The 17096-nt window shown below is 45.0% G+C and overlaps 1 protein-coding gene across 13 annotated transcripts in view; it reads left to right on the top strand.

Annotated features, from left to right (window-relative positions):
* Positions 1 to 17096, top strand: part of pnpla6 (patatin-like phospholipase domain containing 6) — a 197409-nt gene that overhangs the window by 122387 nt on the left and 57926 nt on the right. For all 13 annotated transcript variants that reach the window (XM_069927599.1, XM_069927607.1, XM_069927608.1 and 10 more), the window contains 5 exons: positions 2725 to 2788; positions 6910 to 7078; positions 13336 to 13518; positions 14122 to 14240; positions 15437 to 15593. In XM_069927599.1, the coding sequence (XP_069783700.1) occupies positions 2725 to 2788; positions 6910 to 7078; positions 13336 to 13518; positions 14122 to 14240; positions 15437 to 15593 (692 nt within the window). The remainder of the gene's footprint in view (positions 1 to 2724; positions 2789 to 6909; positions 7079 to 13335; positions 13519 to 14121; positions 14241 to 15436; positions 15594 to 17096) is intronic.

Raw genomic sequence — 17096 nt, 5'->3', positions numbered from 1 at the left:
CCACAGGAGGGAAATTCGCCATAGGGAATCACAATCACTCACACACTCACAAAGTACAGGAAGCAATCGTATCAGAAGCTAGATGGAGATATACAGTAGAGGACGATAAATCAACAGTTACCACCACCCCTCGACCCAGCGCAGGGTCAACATTAAATAAGGAAATAGAAGGACAATACAATAATGATTTATCAGTGTGCACCACAAAGCCCCACACCCATTACGGACAGCAAAATGGTATCAATTTTCCAGCATTGGCTCTAGCTTGTAAAGTTCAGGTTCGTACCTTGGGAAAAAGAAATCCAGCTACTCCATGTATCAGGCTTCATACCCCCCTCCAGGCCAGTGGGGCTGGCCCAGGTGATTAACAAGTCCAGTAGTGACCCGTGTGATTTTCTAGCCAGAGAGGTCTCATGGCCCTCCATTCTTTTCCACCGGGTTCTAGCCGGACAGGTCACATGATCCTCCAGAATGCACTTTCCTGCCAGATTCTAGCTGGAGAAGTAACATGATCCTCCACAATCCACTTTTTCACTGGGTTGTAGGGGAGAGGTCACATGATCCTCCACAATCCACTTTTCCACCGGGTTCTAGCCGGAGAGGTCACATGATCCTCCACAATCCACTTTCCCACCGGGTTCGAGCCAGAGAGGTCACATAGCCCTCCACAATCCACACTACAATGTGCAACACTGAAACTTTTGGCCTTGTAAATTCAGGTTTCTAAAGAAAAACAGCATGGTTGAGAAATGCTCTCACTTTATCAAATCTTCTTCTTTGGCTTGGCTTCGCGGACGAAGATTTATGGAGGGGTAATGTCCACGTCAGCTGCAGGCTCGTTTGTGGCTGACAAGTCCGATGCGGGACAGGCAGACACGGTTGCAGCGGTTGCAAGGGAAAATTGGTTGGTTGGGTGTTGGGTTTTTCCTCCTTTGTCTTTTGTTGTCAGTGAGGTGGGCTCTGCGGTCTTCTTCAAAGGAGGTTGCTGCCCGCCGAACAGTGAGGCGCCGAGATGCACGGTTTGAGGGGATATCAGCCCACTGCCGGTGGTCAATGTGGCAGGCACCAAGAGATTTCTTTAGGCAGTCCTTGTACCTTTTCTTTGGTGCACCTCTGTCTCGGTGGCCAGTGGAGACTCGCCATATAACACGATCTTGGGAAGGCGATGGTCCTCCATTCTGGAGACGTGACCCACCCAGCGCAGTTGGATCTTCAGCAGCGTGGATTCGATGCTGTTGGCCTCTGCCATCTCAAGTACTTCGATGTTGGTGATGAAGTCACTCCAATGAATGTTGAGGATGGAGCGGAGACAGCGCTGGTGGAAGCGTTCTAGGAGCCGTAGGTAATGCCGGTAGAGGACCCATGATTTGGAGCCGAACAGGAGTGTGGGTATGACAACGGCTCTGTATACGCTAATCTTTGTGAGGTTTTTCAGTTGGTTGTTTTTCCAGACTCTTTTGTGTAGTCTTCCAAAGGTGCTTTTTGCCTTGATGAGTCTGTTGTATATCTTGTTGTCGATCCTTGCATCCGATGAAATGGTGCAGCCGAGATAGGTAAACTGGTTGACTGTTTTGAGTTTTGTGTGCCCGATGGAGATGTAGGGGGGCTGGTAGTCATGGTGGGGAGCTGGCTGATGGAGGACCTCAGTTTTCTTCAGGCTGACTTCCAGGCCAAACATTTTGGCAGTTTCCGCAAAACAGAACGTCAAGCGCTGAAGAGCTGGTTCAGAATGGGCAACTAAAGCTGCATCGTCTGCAAAGAGTAGTTCAAGGACGAGTTGCTCTTGTGTCTTGGTGTGAGCTTGCAGGCACCTCAGATTGAAGAGACTGCCATCCGTGCAGTACCGGATGTAAACAGCGTCTTCATTGTTGAGGTCTTTCATGGCTTGTTTCAGCATCATGCTGAAGAAGATTGAAAAGAGGGTTGGTGCGAGAACGCAGCCTTGCTTCACGCCATTGTTAATGGAGAAGGGTTCAGAGAGCTCATTGCTGTATCTGACCCGACCTTGTTGGTTTTCGTGCAGTTGGATAACCATGTTGAGGAACTTTGGGGGGCATCCGAGGCGCTCTAGTATTTGCCAAAGCCCTTTCCTACTCACGGTGTCGAAGGCTTTGATGAGGTCAACAAAGGTGATGTAGAGTCCTTTGTTTTGTTCTCTGCACTTTTCTTGGAGCTGTCTGAGGGCAAAGACCATGTCAGTAGTTCCTCTGTTTGCGCGAAAGCCGCACTGTGATTCTGGGAGAACATTTTCAGCGACACTAGGTATTATTATCAAATAATAATTTTGATCAAAAGACCATAAGACATAGGAGCAGGAATAGGACATTCAGCCCATTGCATCTGTCTCACCATTTTATCATAAACTGAGGCAACTTCTTCGATGCAGACAGCACTGCACCCGATGTTAGGAATGGAGTTGCAGTAGAAGACTCCATTTGCAGCCGATGCTAAAGACTTGGACCCAGCTCTGTTTGGCTTCTTCCTGGCTAGAAAAAAAGATTTTGTTTTGTATCACAGAGCTTTGTCGTTACAAAACTGGCACCGACAGAGCGTCAGAGCCTCATGTGGGCAAGTCAGGTGGTTAAATCTTTTTCAACTGTGATGTCATGTCGGTGCTGAAAAAAGTTTTTTTTTTGGATCTGTTCAGTTTTCAGAATTTTGGTTACAGAGTAATGCAAGAGTATTAACAATTATACTAAACTATTGCTCCTTCTAACTTGATAGGCCCCACACTGTTGATGACCAGTGATATAATTCGGCAGCGCCTGGGTGCATCAGCATTGGACAGGTAAGAGAACTATATACATACCCTGCAAGACAACTTCCAGCCACTGAAGCTAGAAATTGACTTCATACTTGGTGAGATCTGATTTTTGACTATAAATGACTGAATAGATTTATAAACCTAATATGTTATTGTAGAAGGGTGTAACCTAATATAATTTACCTGTAATGCTGTTTTTGCCACACAATCAATCAATTAATTGATTTGTTGTCATCAAATTCATTGATTCCTTTTGGCAGATATGAGGGCTTCATTCTTCTCCTTGATTTTCCTGAGAGACTTCTTGGGGCGAAGCTTGTTTAAAATTTTATTCACAGCAGGCTGGTAACTAATTCCAGCCATTTAATCCCATGTCGCCCAATTACACCCAAATAAACCTACAACCCCTCACGTTGTTGGGAGAAAACTGGAGAATCCAGAGAAAGCCCATGCAATCACGGGGAGAATGTTCAAACTGACTGCACTGGATTTGAACCCAGATCGGTGGTGCTGTAATAGCCTTGCCCTAACCGTGCTGCTCTTGTTAACCAGGTTGACCTACCATGGTAAAAATCCTTGTGACATCTAATCTCTCCAGGCCTTTCACCATTCGAAATGCCTCTAAGGTTCCCCCTCATCCTTCTGTACTCCAACGTGTACAGTCCAAGAGCTAACAATCACTCCTCATATACTAACCCTTTCATTCGTGGTATCATTTAGTAAATCTTCTCTGAACCCTCTCCAAAGCCAAACTTTTCTCAAATATTGTGCCTAAACATGTACATGGCACTCCAAGTGATGTCTCACCAATACTTTATAGAGTCTCTACATTAAATCCCTGCTCTGCATGCTATCCCTCGAGAAACAAATCCTGCACAAGGACTCCCAAGTCCCTTGGCACCTCGAAATTTTGAATAACCCTTTCATTGCTGGAATCATCTTAGTGAACCTCCTTTGAACCCTCTCCAACTTCAGTGCATCTGTTCTTAAATGAGGAGCACAAATCTGCTCACAATCGAATTTGGCAGGCACAGTTAGCGTAGCGATTAGCGCAACGCTATTACAGCGCCAACAGCCCTGGTTTTAAATCCAGCGCTGCCTCTCGGGAGTTTGTACGTTCTCTCTATGTCTGTGTGGGCTTTCCCTGGGTGCTCTGCTTTCCTCCCACCCTCCAAAATATAGAAGGTCATAGGTTAATTTGGATGTAATTGGGCAACATGGCCAGATCAGCTTCTACCGTGCTGTAAATAAAATAATCTGCTTCTTATAATCATACAGTACACAGATAAGCGCAACAGCCCACAATGTCTAAGCCAAGCACAATACTTATCCATACCAATACTATTTACAAGCACTTGTGCGCATCTTCTCTAAAACCCACTCATCCGCCCTGGCTTCCTCTGTCCCAAGACGCAGCAATGACAGGATTCCCCTTAGCCTAACACCCACCAGGCTCCACATCCAATATATAATCCTCAGCAATTTCTGTCACCTACAACATAAATGCACCACCAGACAGGTTTCCACAGGGACCGCTCCCTCCAGGACCCACTCATCCCTTCCCACTAATTGCCCTCTTGGGTACCTATCCCTGTGACCATGAGAAATGCTACACTTGCGCCCTCACCTCCTCTTTCACCGCCATTCAAGGCCCCAAATGGTCCTTCCGTGAAATAACACTTGGCACTCTCCAACCAGACAGCATTTACATCAACTTCTCTAGTTTCTGTTAAACCCCTCCCCCAAGTCTCTCTCTTTCCCTATGGCCCTCCAGCTGTCTTTCCTTTCTTCCAGCTCCCCAACCCCTTGCCTTCCCTCTCCATTCAGCTCCCCTCTTTCCCTCCCCCATCACCTCAGCTCTTGTCTCTCCTACCCTCCCACTACATCCACCTAAGGCTTGTGCTCCTCCCCTACCCCTTCCTCCCTCCTCTCCTCACCACCTTCCCCTCACCTTTTTAATTCAGGCACCTGCCTGCTTTTTTTGCACATACCTTAACAAAAGGATCAGGACCAAAATGTTGGTTACCCTTTACTTCCTATGGATGCTGCTGATTTTTCCCAGCACTTTTGTGTACTGCATGACAATCCCAGAGACTGCAGACCTCCTTGTGTAGACTTCTATGTTTAGTAATTCATGTTCTTGATTTAAGTATATCTTTTGTTCACTTACTCCCACTCCCAATTGTATTGGTTACATAAACGATGGATTCTACCTGAAAGTTTGTTCCAGTCATGGAATGGATAGAAAGTGTAAACTGTAGTCCCTGTACACAGGGGAGGAACTAGAGGATTGGAGAATGGGAAATGTAGTCCCTTGTTTAAAAAAAGGTAATTGGAAGAATCCTGGGAATTATAGACAAGGGAGTCTTACATCAGTGGAGGGAAAACTATTGGATAGAATTCTTAGGGACAGGATATATAAGCATTTATAGAAGTTGTCTTTTTAGGGACAGTCAGCATGACTTTGAAGGGAAGGTCAGCCTCACAAGCATAATTGAGTTTTTTGAAGAAGTAACAAAAGAAATTGATGAAGATAGAGCAGTAGATGTGCATATGGATCTTAATAAGGCATTTGACAGGGTTCCCCATGATAGACTTACTCAGAAAATCAAGAGGTTTGGGATCCATGGAATCTTGGCGGTGTGGATTCAGAATTGGCTTGCCTGCAAAAAAGCAGAGGGTATTCGTAGATGGAATGTATTCTGCCTGGTGGTCAGTGACTAGTGGAGTTCCACAGGGATCTGTTCTGGGACCCCCTGATTGGTGAATTTTATAAATAACCTGGATGAAGAAGTAGAAGGGTGGATGAGTAAGTTTGCAGATGGCATGAACGTTGGAGGTGTCATGGATAATGTAGAAGGTTGACGTAGGTTACAGGAGGATATAGACAGAATGCAGAGTTGGGTGGAAAAGTTGCAGATGGAGTTTAATGTGGGTAAGTGTGAGGTGATGCATTTTGGAGTGTCATACGTGAAGGCAGAGCACATGGTTAATGGCAGAATTCTTAACCATGTGGATGAACAGAAGCCTCGGAGTCCAAATCCATAGATCTCAAGGTTGCCACGCAGGTCGATAGGAGAAAGAAGGCTGATGATCTGCTGGCCTTCATTAGTTGGCGGATTGAGTTCAAGGGTTGAGAAAAATCTTGCAGCTTCGTAAAGCACCGGTTAGACCACACTTGGAATATTGGGTTCAATCCTGGTTCCCTCATTACAGGAAGGAAGGTGGAAGTTAAGGAAAGGCTGCAGAGGAGATTTACAAGGATGTTGCCTGAATTGGAGAATGTGTCTTATGAGGCAAGGTTAGCTTTTCCCTTTGATATGTAGAAGGATGAGAGGTAACTTAAGACAAGATTATGAGAGGCATAGGTAGACAGCCAGTGCCTTTTCCCGGAGCGAGAGTAGTAAATACTAGAAGAAATCTGCATCTGTACAAAGTAAAGAGAAGACAGTTCAGGGAAATATTGGGTATGTTTTTTACACAGAATAGTGGGTGCCTGGAATGCATTACCAGGGGTGGTGGAGGCTGGTACAATAGGGGTATTTAAAAGGCTCTTAGCCAGGCACATGGATGCAGGAAAAATAGATGGTTAAGAAAGGGAAGGTTTAGATTGTGGATGGGTTTATCTATTTTATAGCTCAGAACAACATGGTGAGCCAAAGGGCCTGTTCTGCACTATAATGTTATGAGTTGCACTACTATCAGAAACTCAAACACCAAACATTTCTATTTTCTGAAAATCTGCACAATGTTTGGGATATGTGATCACCCCATGAATGTTCTTTACTGATGCCCTCTGATAATTATAATAAGATCTCATGAACTAATACCTGTGGCTGAGAACAATAATTTCCCCAATCCTGTTTCTACCCCATGTAACATTCCAATTAATTTTGTCCGAGTTTTACTTACTGCATTTGGGCTTGCTAATAAGAACCATTCATGCGCTCTGAGCTTGTCCTGGACCACAAATCCATCCCAAATAATGCCTTGTGTGTTCACCATTGACTATTTCAACTCAGCACCTAATGTCCAAGTCCAGGGCTGGGATGTTATCAAAAGGTTTTGAACATTTTCATTTGCAGAGCATGTGCTTTACTAACACTGCACTCAGAGCAACTCGTGTTGTTTGTATACCTTTGTAGCATCCATGAGTACCGACTCTCAGCTTGGCTGGCCCAGCAAGAGGACATTCATCGGATTGTGTTATACCAGACTGACTACAGCATGACACCTTGGACCCAACGCTGTATTCGACAAGCTGACTGCATCTTGATAGTTGGACTTGGAGATCAGGAACCCTCCTTGGGACTGGTAGCATGAAATCTTGCAAAACATTTAATTACAGGTTGAACCTCTTTAATCCGGCGATGTTGGGACATGGCCATTGACAGGCCAAAGAAAATGAAAATAGAAAATGCATAGCAAATAGCTGTCAAAGGTGCGGTAGATTCTTCGATCAGACCCATTTTCTGAGCTAAAAGGATTAAATATATCACAAATCAAATCCCTGTTAGTGGAGTGGTTAGCACAACTCCTTTATAGCGCCAACGATCAGGTTTGAATCCCGTGCTGTCTATAAGCAGTTTGTACTAATGGCGACAGAGCACCGGACAGTAGAGGTTCAACCTGTATTGAAAGTGGCTGATTTCCTTTAACAAATGAAGAGATGTGTGTGCATGTTTAATATATTTATCAACAGGTCAATGTAATTAATTGATGAAAGTCCTTTGGATATGACTAGGAGATAATAATGATCAGGGACACTGGGAAGTGATGCAGGATTAATGGGATATAATTTATCACCATCCTTGAAAGGAGGGCAAAGAGATTGAAAGAATCGGAGAATTTTCTGCTGTGTCATTTGGACCCAGAAAAGATGTTGGGGATTATAGAGAATCATAAAAACAAATGCAAAAATGTGTCTTTTAACCCACCTTCCCCACACTGATACCTACTTTTGTCTATATGTTTGCCTGCATTGAGCTCATGTACCTCTACATCTTTCCTGTCTCAATACCCGTCCAAACAGTTAGGGTAGCAGTTAGTGCAACACTGTTACAGCGACAGCGTCACGGGTTCGAAACCGGTGCTGTCCGTACGGAGTTTGTCTGCATGGGTTTCCTCCCACCCTCCAAAATGTACAGGGGTTGTAAGTCATTTAGGTGTAATTGGGCAGCATGAGCTCATGGGCCGAAAGGGCCTGTTACCATTGCTGTATGTCTAAATTTTTTTAATCATTTTAATTGTATCTGCCTTTACCCCCTCTTCTAGCTACTCATTCCAGTTAACCATCACTCTCTTTGTGAAAAACATACCTCTCAGCTGTGCTCTTACATTCTATAATCCCATGCCCTGGGGATTCTGGGAATCTCTTTTATCTTAACCACCCCCCTCCCCTTCATAATTTTATCTCTGTGATGATCAAGCATTTCTTGCTTCCATTCTAGTGTGGTGACTGAGGCCAGTGTGGGAACCATGGGGTAGGAGGTGGGTATCAGTGCAGGCAGAAGGTTAGCTGGTATACTGCTTGTTCTAATGATGTAGGGTCTCTGGGAGCTCCCAATGACTGCCCTTAAATCTCTCAATCCCTGTCCTTCTGCCCTTTGAGCACCCACGTGCCAGGGTCGCACGAATGAGGAGAAGGTGGCATTGCCTCACAAAGGCCATGAGGTCATCCTCCAGTCTTCCTTATCTGGTGATGTCTTCCTGTGCCAGAGCTCGAAATCAAGTGTCTGGCTCAGGAGTCTGGTGAGATACATTCAAGAGATGTGGCCCGCCCAACTGGTGGACTGAGGTAGCCAGGGCCCTGGTACATTAACCAGAGCCCCGTGCCTTAACCGGGGCCCCGGTGACTAACCAGTATACATCTTTCCAGTAAATTTTGCAGACTGGAGTATTACTGTTAAGATAGCTTTAGTTTGCACTTCTGAGAAACTCTTTTTGACCATGAACTGAACACTGTTATTAAACAGCCTTCTGAAAAGTAACAAAAAAATGTATTATGTTCACCATTATAAAAATAAGTGTGATGTATATTTAAAATAAGCTAATTCTCGAAAATCTTGGGTCAAATTGGCTAGCAACACGTAGACGGCAGAATTATCAACTTCATCATGTCTTAGTATCGTGGGCACCCTTCCTCCTGTCACGCTGTGGGTGAGACTGAGCTTGGCTGACTTGCATGCCTTTATTCCCCAGGACTGCAATGTGTGATGCAAATTGTTAAGTCCTTTAACAACTTTGCTTTTCTGTACATTTTCTTTCCAGATGCTTTGTATTTGCTTTTTTTTGGCATTTTCTCAAGCTGTTGAAAACGCAGCAGTATGGCCAGTGGGAGGTGACCAGCAGTGTGGCCAGTGGGAGGTGGCCAGCAATGGGAGGTGGCCAGCTATCTGGCCATGATGCCGGTAAACAAAGTCTACAGATACTGGATCGATACACAAAGTGCTGGAGGATCTCAGCAGGTCAGGGAAAGAAGCAGGCGGTCGAATTCTCAGGCAAGAACCACCTCCCCGCCCCCCCCCCCCCCCCCCCCCACCACCCAAATGCCTGACTGCCTGTTTCTATCCCTGGACACTGCCTGAGCTGTTAAGTTCCTCCAGCCCTTTGTGTATTGATCAGGCCCTCATGCTGTTATTTTCACCATAATTGGGCAATTTAGGACTGTGTAATTCAGGGATAAGAACCTTTCAGAGGTAAATGGCTAGTGTTTAGTGAGGTCTGTCACTTCATCCAACAGTGGGAGCACTGTCACGATTTGAAATGTTTTTTTAAACAATCATGGTCAGTTTGAACTTCCAGCAACAAGGATTGAAAACCGACATTGTTGTCCATGTTACTCTGTCTGTAAAACTTTTCAGATACTGATAATGACTTGAACAGAATGGCCATTTCCTACAGCCTTGCCTATCTTTTTATTGACATTTTACGTTGAATCGGACCCCAGCTCTGTAATGAAGCATTCTTATCAAAGTTACCTTGGATGTGGTTTGTGGCCATTATAGTGCTTTAGTTTCTTTTATTGCCTGCCTACTTTTTACTCTCACCTTGAAGAAGGGCTCAGGCCTGAAATGTCGGTCTTTGCCTCCTATGGATGTTGTGAGACTTGCAGAAGTGTTTTTACAGCGACTTTTGGCTTTCACATAATATATAAAGTTTGTTTACTTTTGTTTGCCCAGAAAGGAATACAAAGTGTAACCACTGGTCCAAGAAGACAAATAGAAGCAAAAGGCAGTCCCTTTAGAGCCATTGAGTGCCCGTGGATCCCAGCACCTCCCCCAATACCACCACCTCCTATAACCTTCGCAGCCGCAGGTCCTCCTGTCCGTTCCAGCAATGGCCCTGAACTCCCGGCATCTGAGTCACCCTCCTTCTTTCCTCCCATACCCCCGAATCCAAACCAAAATGCCCTGCTCAGCATCGGCACCCTCACAAATCCTACTTTCCACGAGCCAGTTCTCCAACAGCCTGCGGTCTGATGTGAGTCCTTCAGCCACTGAGCTTCTCCCTAGACCATTGCCGTGGTCTCTTTTCCTGTAGGGTCTTCTCCCTCTAAATCCTATCTTTCCCAATCTCTGCATCATTTGGCAGTGATTATTCCTTTCCCCTCGGAGGGCTTTCCACTGACCTCCAGCTGGTTGTGGGTTTGCCGACCAAATGTAGCCATTGAAAGACATCTCTTCCTGCATCTGCATCAATAGCTCTGAAATCCCACAGTAAGGATTGAAAATGTCTGTGTGGCATTATTGCCTTCAGAATCAGAATTTATTCTCATTAACATGTCATGAAATTTGTTGTTTTGGGGCAGCATCACAGTGCAGGCATTTATATAACCACCTTACAAAATAAATTTTTAAAAACCTAATGCAAGAAAAAGTCAAAGGAAGGCAGTATTTGCAGTTCCTAGCTCATTTAGGTAGAGGGGAAGAAGCTGTCCTTGTGCTGCTGAGTGCCGACTTCAGGCTCCTGTACCCTTTTCCCCAATGGTAGCAGAGCGAAGAGGGCATGGCCTGGGCGGTGGGGTCCTTGAGGATAGAGGCTGCTTTCTTAAGACACTACCTCTTGTAGATGTCCTCGATGGAGGGAAGACAGTCGTGTTCCTTTTGCCTCTTCCTTTGCCTTTCTAGCACCTAGTTTGAGGAGCTTCCTTGCCTCACATCCTCAGACTTAAAACATCCAGCAGCCAGTGAGATGCATTTAAATTGGCCTAGCTGTTTTGCAGCACTTTCTCTGCATAGTTTAAAATCAAGCAAGGAAATAAAAGTTATAAATAATTCCTGGATTTGTTTTTAGTAATGTTAATTAAAGGCCTGAGCCCTTCTTCAAGGTGAGAGTAAAAAGTAGGCAGGCAATAAAAGAAACTAAAGCACTATAATGGCCACAAACCACATCCAAGGTAACTTTGATAAGAATGCTTCACTACAGAGCTGGGGTCCGATTCAACGTAAAATGTCAATAAAGATAGGCAATCGGGGAAAAATCTTTGCTGGTCTTAGCATGGCTACCAAAAGGAACAGGCACGATCTGCTTTGAATGCCCTCTTCTCCACAGTGATTTTTACAGGCATCATTTTTCTTTTGTGAAAAGGGTTACATTTTGAGTGAAGCCTCTCAAATGCCATTTTCATAACAGCACAGGGAGAAAAGTTTAGAGGAGACAACAGGAGTACATTTTTTTTTACACAAGAGAGTAGCGGATACCTGAAATTCTTTGCCAGGGGGTGGTGGTGGAGGATGAAACATTAGGGGCATTTGAGCAGAAAGAAAAATCGAGGGGTGTGAAGTAGGAAGGGTTCAGGTTTTTTTTAATATAAGTTGGCAGAACATCATGGGCTGAAGGGCCTGTGCGGTGCTGTAATGTTCCATAATGCAACAAAAGTATGGAAAGCAGGCAATATACGGTACATGCTTGTTGTCGGAGTCAGCTGACAGTTTGGGAAGCTTCATGCCTGAAAGCGTCATGACCCAAGTGAGAAATGGATAAATGCAGGGGTTCAGGCAGGGTACAACCACTTCCTAATTTTAAGACACCCACGAGGCATCAGGTGCTATCTGCCGAAGGAACTCGGAGGTCAAGCAGCATCGGTGGGAGAAGAAGTCACAACCTTGATGAAGGGTTCCACCTCAATGTCGACCATTCTTTCTGATCTTGATTTGGGCAGAACACCTGCTCACCTCCCTACCAACACCCGCATCTTCCAATTATGTTAAATATGTATTGTAAAAGGCTGCATCCTGCAACACATCCTTTGGGATATTGTGAGGGGCATAAAAGGTGCCATATAAATGCAAATCACATCACACAAATAAAAAGGACCTTGGATGCTTAATATTTCCATGAAATACTAAAGTCTGCAGATGCTGTGATGTAGTAAAAACACAAAAAATGCTGCAGTGTTTTTTAGATAGACTGAATCATTTTACTGGTCTGAAGAATGTCCGGCATTGGTTGTTTACACACAATCGACCCAAACTCCAAATCTCCATTTCTTCACACAAGTTTAGACAGCTTACCGGAAGTGTGGTAAGTAGAGGCAGAACTTGCAACGCCACTACAGTGATGTCCTATTCATTAGCCTATTGTTCAAATAATACCTGCAGTTCACTTCAGACTGCAGGTGTTCCAGAAAATTAATAAGGCGTCTAGGAGTGCCTTTCTCGTTCAGCATTAAAGTTCATGTGAAGACATTGAACAAACAAACTATAGAAGCCAAATGCCTCCAATGTTGGAGCTTTTAAATTTAAATTTACATATACAGCACAGAAACAGATCATTTCAGCCTACGAATCCGAGGTGCCCAATTTACACCCAATTAACCTACATCCCCTGTATGTTTCGAATGGTGGGAGGAAACCGGAGCCCCAGGGGAAAACCCACGCAGACACAGGAAGAACGTACAAGTGCGGGATTCGAACCCCGATCCTGATCTCTAGTGCTGTAAAGGCTTTGCACTAACTGCTACACCAACCGTGCTTTGCAAAAATCTTTAACATGGGGAAACAGCCCAAAGCATTTGCCAACAAAGTTGTTTGGGGAGTAACTAAGAGCTCCATCAAAAGAGGTAAATTAAACCTCAGGATTTTCATTTTGAACAAATAAAATCAAAAGGGATAAGAACAAACATGAAATTTTAGGTATTATATGAAGAGCCGAGAGGAGTAAAACACTAAAGTTTGCAGACACCGTGATTGAAGTGAAAGCACAATGCTGGAGAAACCCAGCAGGTCAAAATATATACAGTGTATAGCAAAGATAAAGATGCTTAACCAATGTTTTATCAAGGTAAGATTTGTTATGTATCTTTATCTTTTTTATATATCATATATTTTGACCTGCTGAGTTTCTCTATCATTGTGTTTTTACTTGTATGAAGAGCTAATTGGAAATACAAAATGTTCAGTCTTTATTCAGAGATTAAAATCTGAGTTCTTATTAACTCTTGATACTCCGTACATTCTGTGTTTTTTTTTAAATTTCCCCATCCATTGAATTGAGCAAATCTCACCACAACTGTCAGGTTTCCTCCTCTGCGCCAGGGAACCTCATGTATCTGTGTTGTCTCCCTGCAGCTGGAACAGATGTTGGAGAACACAGCAGTGCGAGCACTGAAGCAGCTCGTGCTCTTGCACAAGGAGGATGGTCCCAGTCCTTCCCGCACTGTGGAATGGTTGAACATGAGGAGCTGGTGCTCCGACCACTTTCACATCAGGTGTCCACGAAGGATCTTCTCGCGCAGGAGTCTTCAAAAATTGGTAACGTTGTCCACAGCATCATGTACTGGCCCAACATGTGGTCACTCCACAAAATACTACCATGTGGCTCAGGAGGGGAGGGGAAGGGCATCGATGGCTGTGGGGGATGGGGTGTGCGATGGTGGGGGAGGGAATGTTGGGGGGCAAGCTTCGGTGGCTGTGAGGAGTGGGGATTGTGAGTTAGGGGTCTGTGGGGTGAGAGATGAGTATCTGGGGGCTGAGGGGTGGGGGAATACCAGCGGGTGTGGTGAGTTGGAAGCATATCACCAGCAAGCGACTGGTGTTAGGCTGAGGTTAATGGGGCTTTGTGTGTGGGACTGGGGTCATGGTTGGGGTGGATGTCTTGGAATGGGCGAGGACCACAGATGTGGGAATGCAGATGAGGGCATCCTGTAGGGGTGGGGGAGGGTTGTTAGGAATGAGAAGCTGGTATGGTGGTGAGAGGGAATGTTATGGGCTCCTGGGAAGCAGGTTGAGTGAGAGCTGGATCCCTGATTTGATGAAAGAAAGCTGCTGGGTAAGTGGATCAAGGACCTGGGTGCTGTCTGAGCACTCTTGGAACGTGGGATTTGAGCTGGAATTGAAGTAATTTTCATTTTGTAGACAGAGCTATATGACAAAGTGTTCCAGAAACCCGCAGACCGACACAGTGACTTCTCCCGACTGGCCCGGATCCTGACTGGGAACACGATTGCTCTGGTATTGGGGGGCGGAGGAGCCAGGTAACTGAACATCATCCAAGCTGAGCACAGACTGTTGGGAACGGTGGCATGTGCCTTCCCACAGCTGGTCCATGTGGCTATCTGCCGATCGCGCGGACTTCTCCCGTGGTTAGGCCTTCCTCTTTGATTCTATCTAATCTTCGCAAAGATGAAATTGAACAAACGCTTGAAAACTGGGCATGCTGGGAATCTGAACTAAAATGCTGGAAACACTGAGCAATGTGTGCAGCATCCGTGGGGAGAGAATTCATTTCTAACAGAAGGGCAATGACCTGAAATATTGAAACATTGATTCTTTTTCTCAGAATTCCTGGCTGGCCTACTAAGTGTTTTAGGCATTGACTGGTTTAATTTAAAAATGACCTCTGTTAATCTGGAATGCTGAGTACTGGTGCCAGGACTCGGTGGTCAGATGTGATCCTATTACTGCTGCCAACACGCATTTAAATTATGCTTTCTCTAAAAAGAAATGGGCAGCACAGTTAGCGCGACACTTTTACAGCACCAGTGATCCTGGTTAGAATTCGCCGCTGTCTGTAAGAATTTTGTATGTTCTCCATGTCTGCAAGTGTTTCCTCCCACTGTTCAAAATGTACGGGGGTTGTAGGTTAATTTGGGTGTAATTGGCGGCATAGGTTTACATGGCCAGAATCAACTTCTACCGTGCTGAAAATGAAATGTAAAATTTAAATGTTACACAGTAGAATATTTCCAGTGATCCCAGAAGGTTTAAAGGTAGCACGGGAAATAGAAGTAGGTGAGTTTAAAGATGGGACCCCGGGGAGTAGATGAGGGTCGCGGGACCCCAGCGAGTAGGTACTTCCTGAGATGCTGCTTGTTGGCGGCCAGATGGTGATATGGCGTTTTCCCCTTCCAATATCTTTGTCTCTCCCCACCCGCCCTGCCTCCTCTCCCCACCCACCCTTCATCTCTCCATACCCCGTTTCTGCTGCCATTTCTCTTTCCTGACACCCCTTCAACTCCCTCCCATACCCTCGTCAACTGTCCTCTTCTCTCCGCCTCTGTGTCTCCGCACACCACTCTGCCATCTGCCCTTTTTCTCCTCCCTCACCACTCTCCTCAACGGATCCCTGTTTTGCCACTGTCATCCTTATCCTTTCCAACTCCACCTCTTACCGCTCCCCATCTCTTCCTCTCACTCTCTCTCATTCTCTTTTTCCCTTTTTCTCGCACAGGGGATGTTCACACGTGGGTGTGATGAAGGCCATGGAGGAGATTGGAATCCCAGTCGATATAATCGGTGGAACATCCATTGGGTCATTTATTGGAGCATTGTATGCAGAAGAGCGGAGCGCAGTGCGGACAAAACAGAGGGCGAGGGAGTGGGCAACTGTGAGTGCTTGGTCAAAGCTGTGAAACTTTTATCATTTAACCTCAATTGTCAAAATAAATGAAGGAACATACATTCCTACCCTATCTCAGCCCCTCATAATTTTATAAGCCTGTGTGAGGTGGCCCCTCAGTCTTCTGCAGCCTAGTGAGAACAATCCCAGCACTCTCAATATCTTTTTTGTCAGAGGGTCTGGGCACCTCTAAAGTTGCTTTCACCTTGCTCTTGTCTGGCTCCACACCCGCCTCCGACAGTTTATCTCCCAGAAAGATAGAAAGAAAGAATGACAGGCTCAATATTAGCATTTAAGGGGAAATTGTATATGTATATGGATGGGAAAGGAATAGAGGGTTAAGGGTTGAGTGTAGGTCAATGGGGTTAGGTGGGAGTAAGTGTTTGGCATTGACTAGAAGGGCTGTTTCTATGCTGTAATTGTCATATGATTATATCTTCTCCATGTAAATACCCACTCTATTCCAGGCTACATTTTGGTGAATCTCTTCTGCACTCTTTATACCGTGATGACCAGAACTGCACACAATCTTCAATGTGAGACCCTACCAATGCAACATGATGCCCCAGCTCTTACACGCATTGCCCCTGCCTATGAAGGCAAGAATGCCTTCTTCTCTCACTCTCCACTGGTCACTATTTTAGGGTGCTATGAACTTGCACCCCGAGGTCCCTCTGTACATCAACATTTCTCAGGTTCTTGCTGCTTACCTACAGGTACGCCCTCCCACATCAAGTTCAAATTCCTGTGTATTTGTCAGAGTACATATACATGACAATCCTGAGGTTCTTTTTCCTTCAGGTCAGGCAGAATTTGTTGGTGACAGGAAGCTATTACCTGTACTCCAGAAAAAGAAAAAGTGACATGTATAAGAGAAAAAAATGTAAACAAACAGTGCAATACAGAACCCAAAAAAACGATGTTCAAATAATGTCCAAAGTAAAGGTCCTTAAATGAGACTGTCGTTGAGGAGTCTGATGGAGGAGGGGGAGCCACTGTTCCTCAACCTGGCAGTGCAAGTCTTGTGGCTCCCTACGCCTCTTTCCTGATGGCAGCAGCGAGAACTGAGCGTGTCCGCTGGTGGGGCGGATCCTTGATGATTGCCGCTGCTCTCCAATGGCAGCATTCCCCATAGATGTTTTTTTTTTAATTTTTCACACTGAACCATATTAACCAAATACACACAAACATTTCCCTCTTGAGTATACACAGCGGCATTTTCTCCCCTTTTTTCTCCCCCTTCCCACGCCCCTCCAAACCCATTAAACGTTCAACATATACAATACAATAAACCCATTAAACAATGAAAATAAACAAGAAAATTGTGTCATCTACTTTTACACACTGGGTCAGTTCATTTCGTCTTCTTCTCATTCTATCATTTTAGGGGTGGAGGTCCGTGGTAAGCCCTCTCTGTTGCGTTCCATGTATGGTTCCTAAATTTGTTCAAATAATGTGACTTTATTTCTTAAATTATAAATTATTTCTTAAA

This window comes from Narcine bancroftii, chromosome 3 (genome assembly GCF_036971445.1).
Source record: "Narcine bancroftii isolate sNarBan1 chromosome 3, sNarBan1.hap1, whole genome shotgun sequence".
Classification (NCBI taxonomy): domain Eukaryota; kingdom Metazoa; phylum Chordata; class Chondrichthyes; order Torpediniformes; family Narcinidae; genus Narcine; species Narcine bancroftii.
Note: the sequence above shows the minus strand (reverse complement) of the source record. Positions and strands in the feature narration are given on the sequence as shown.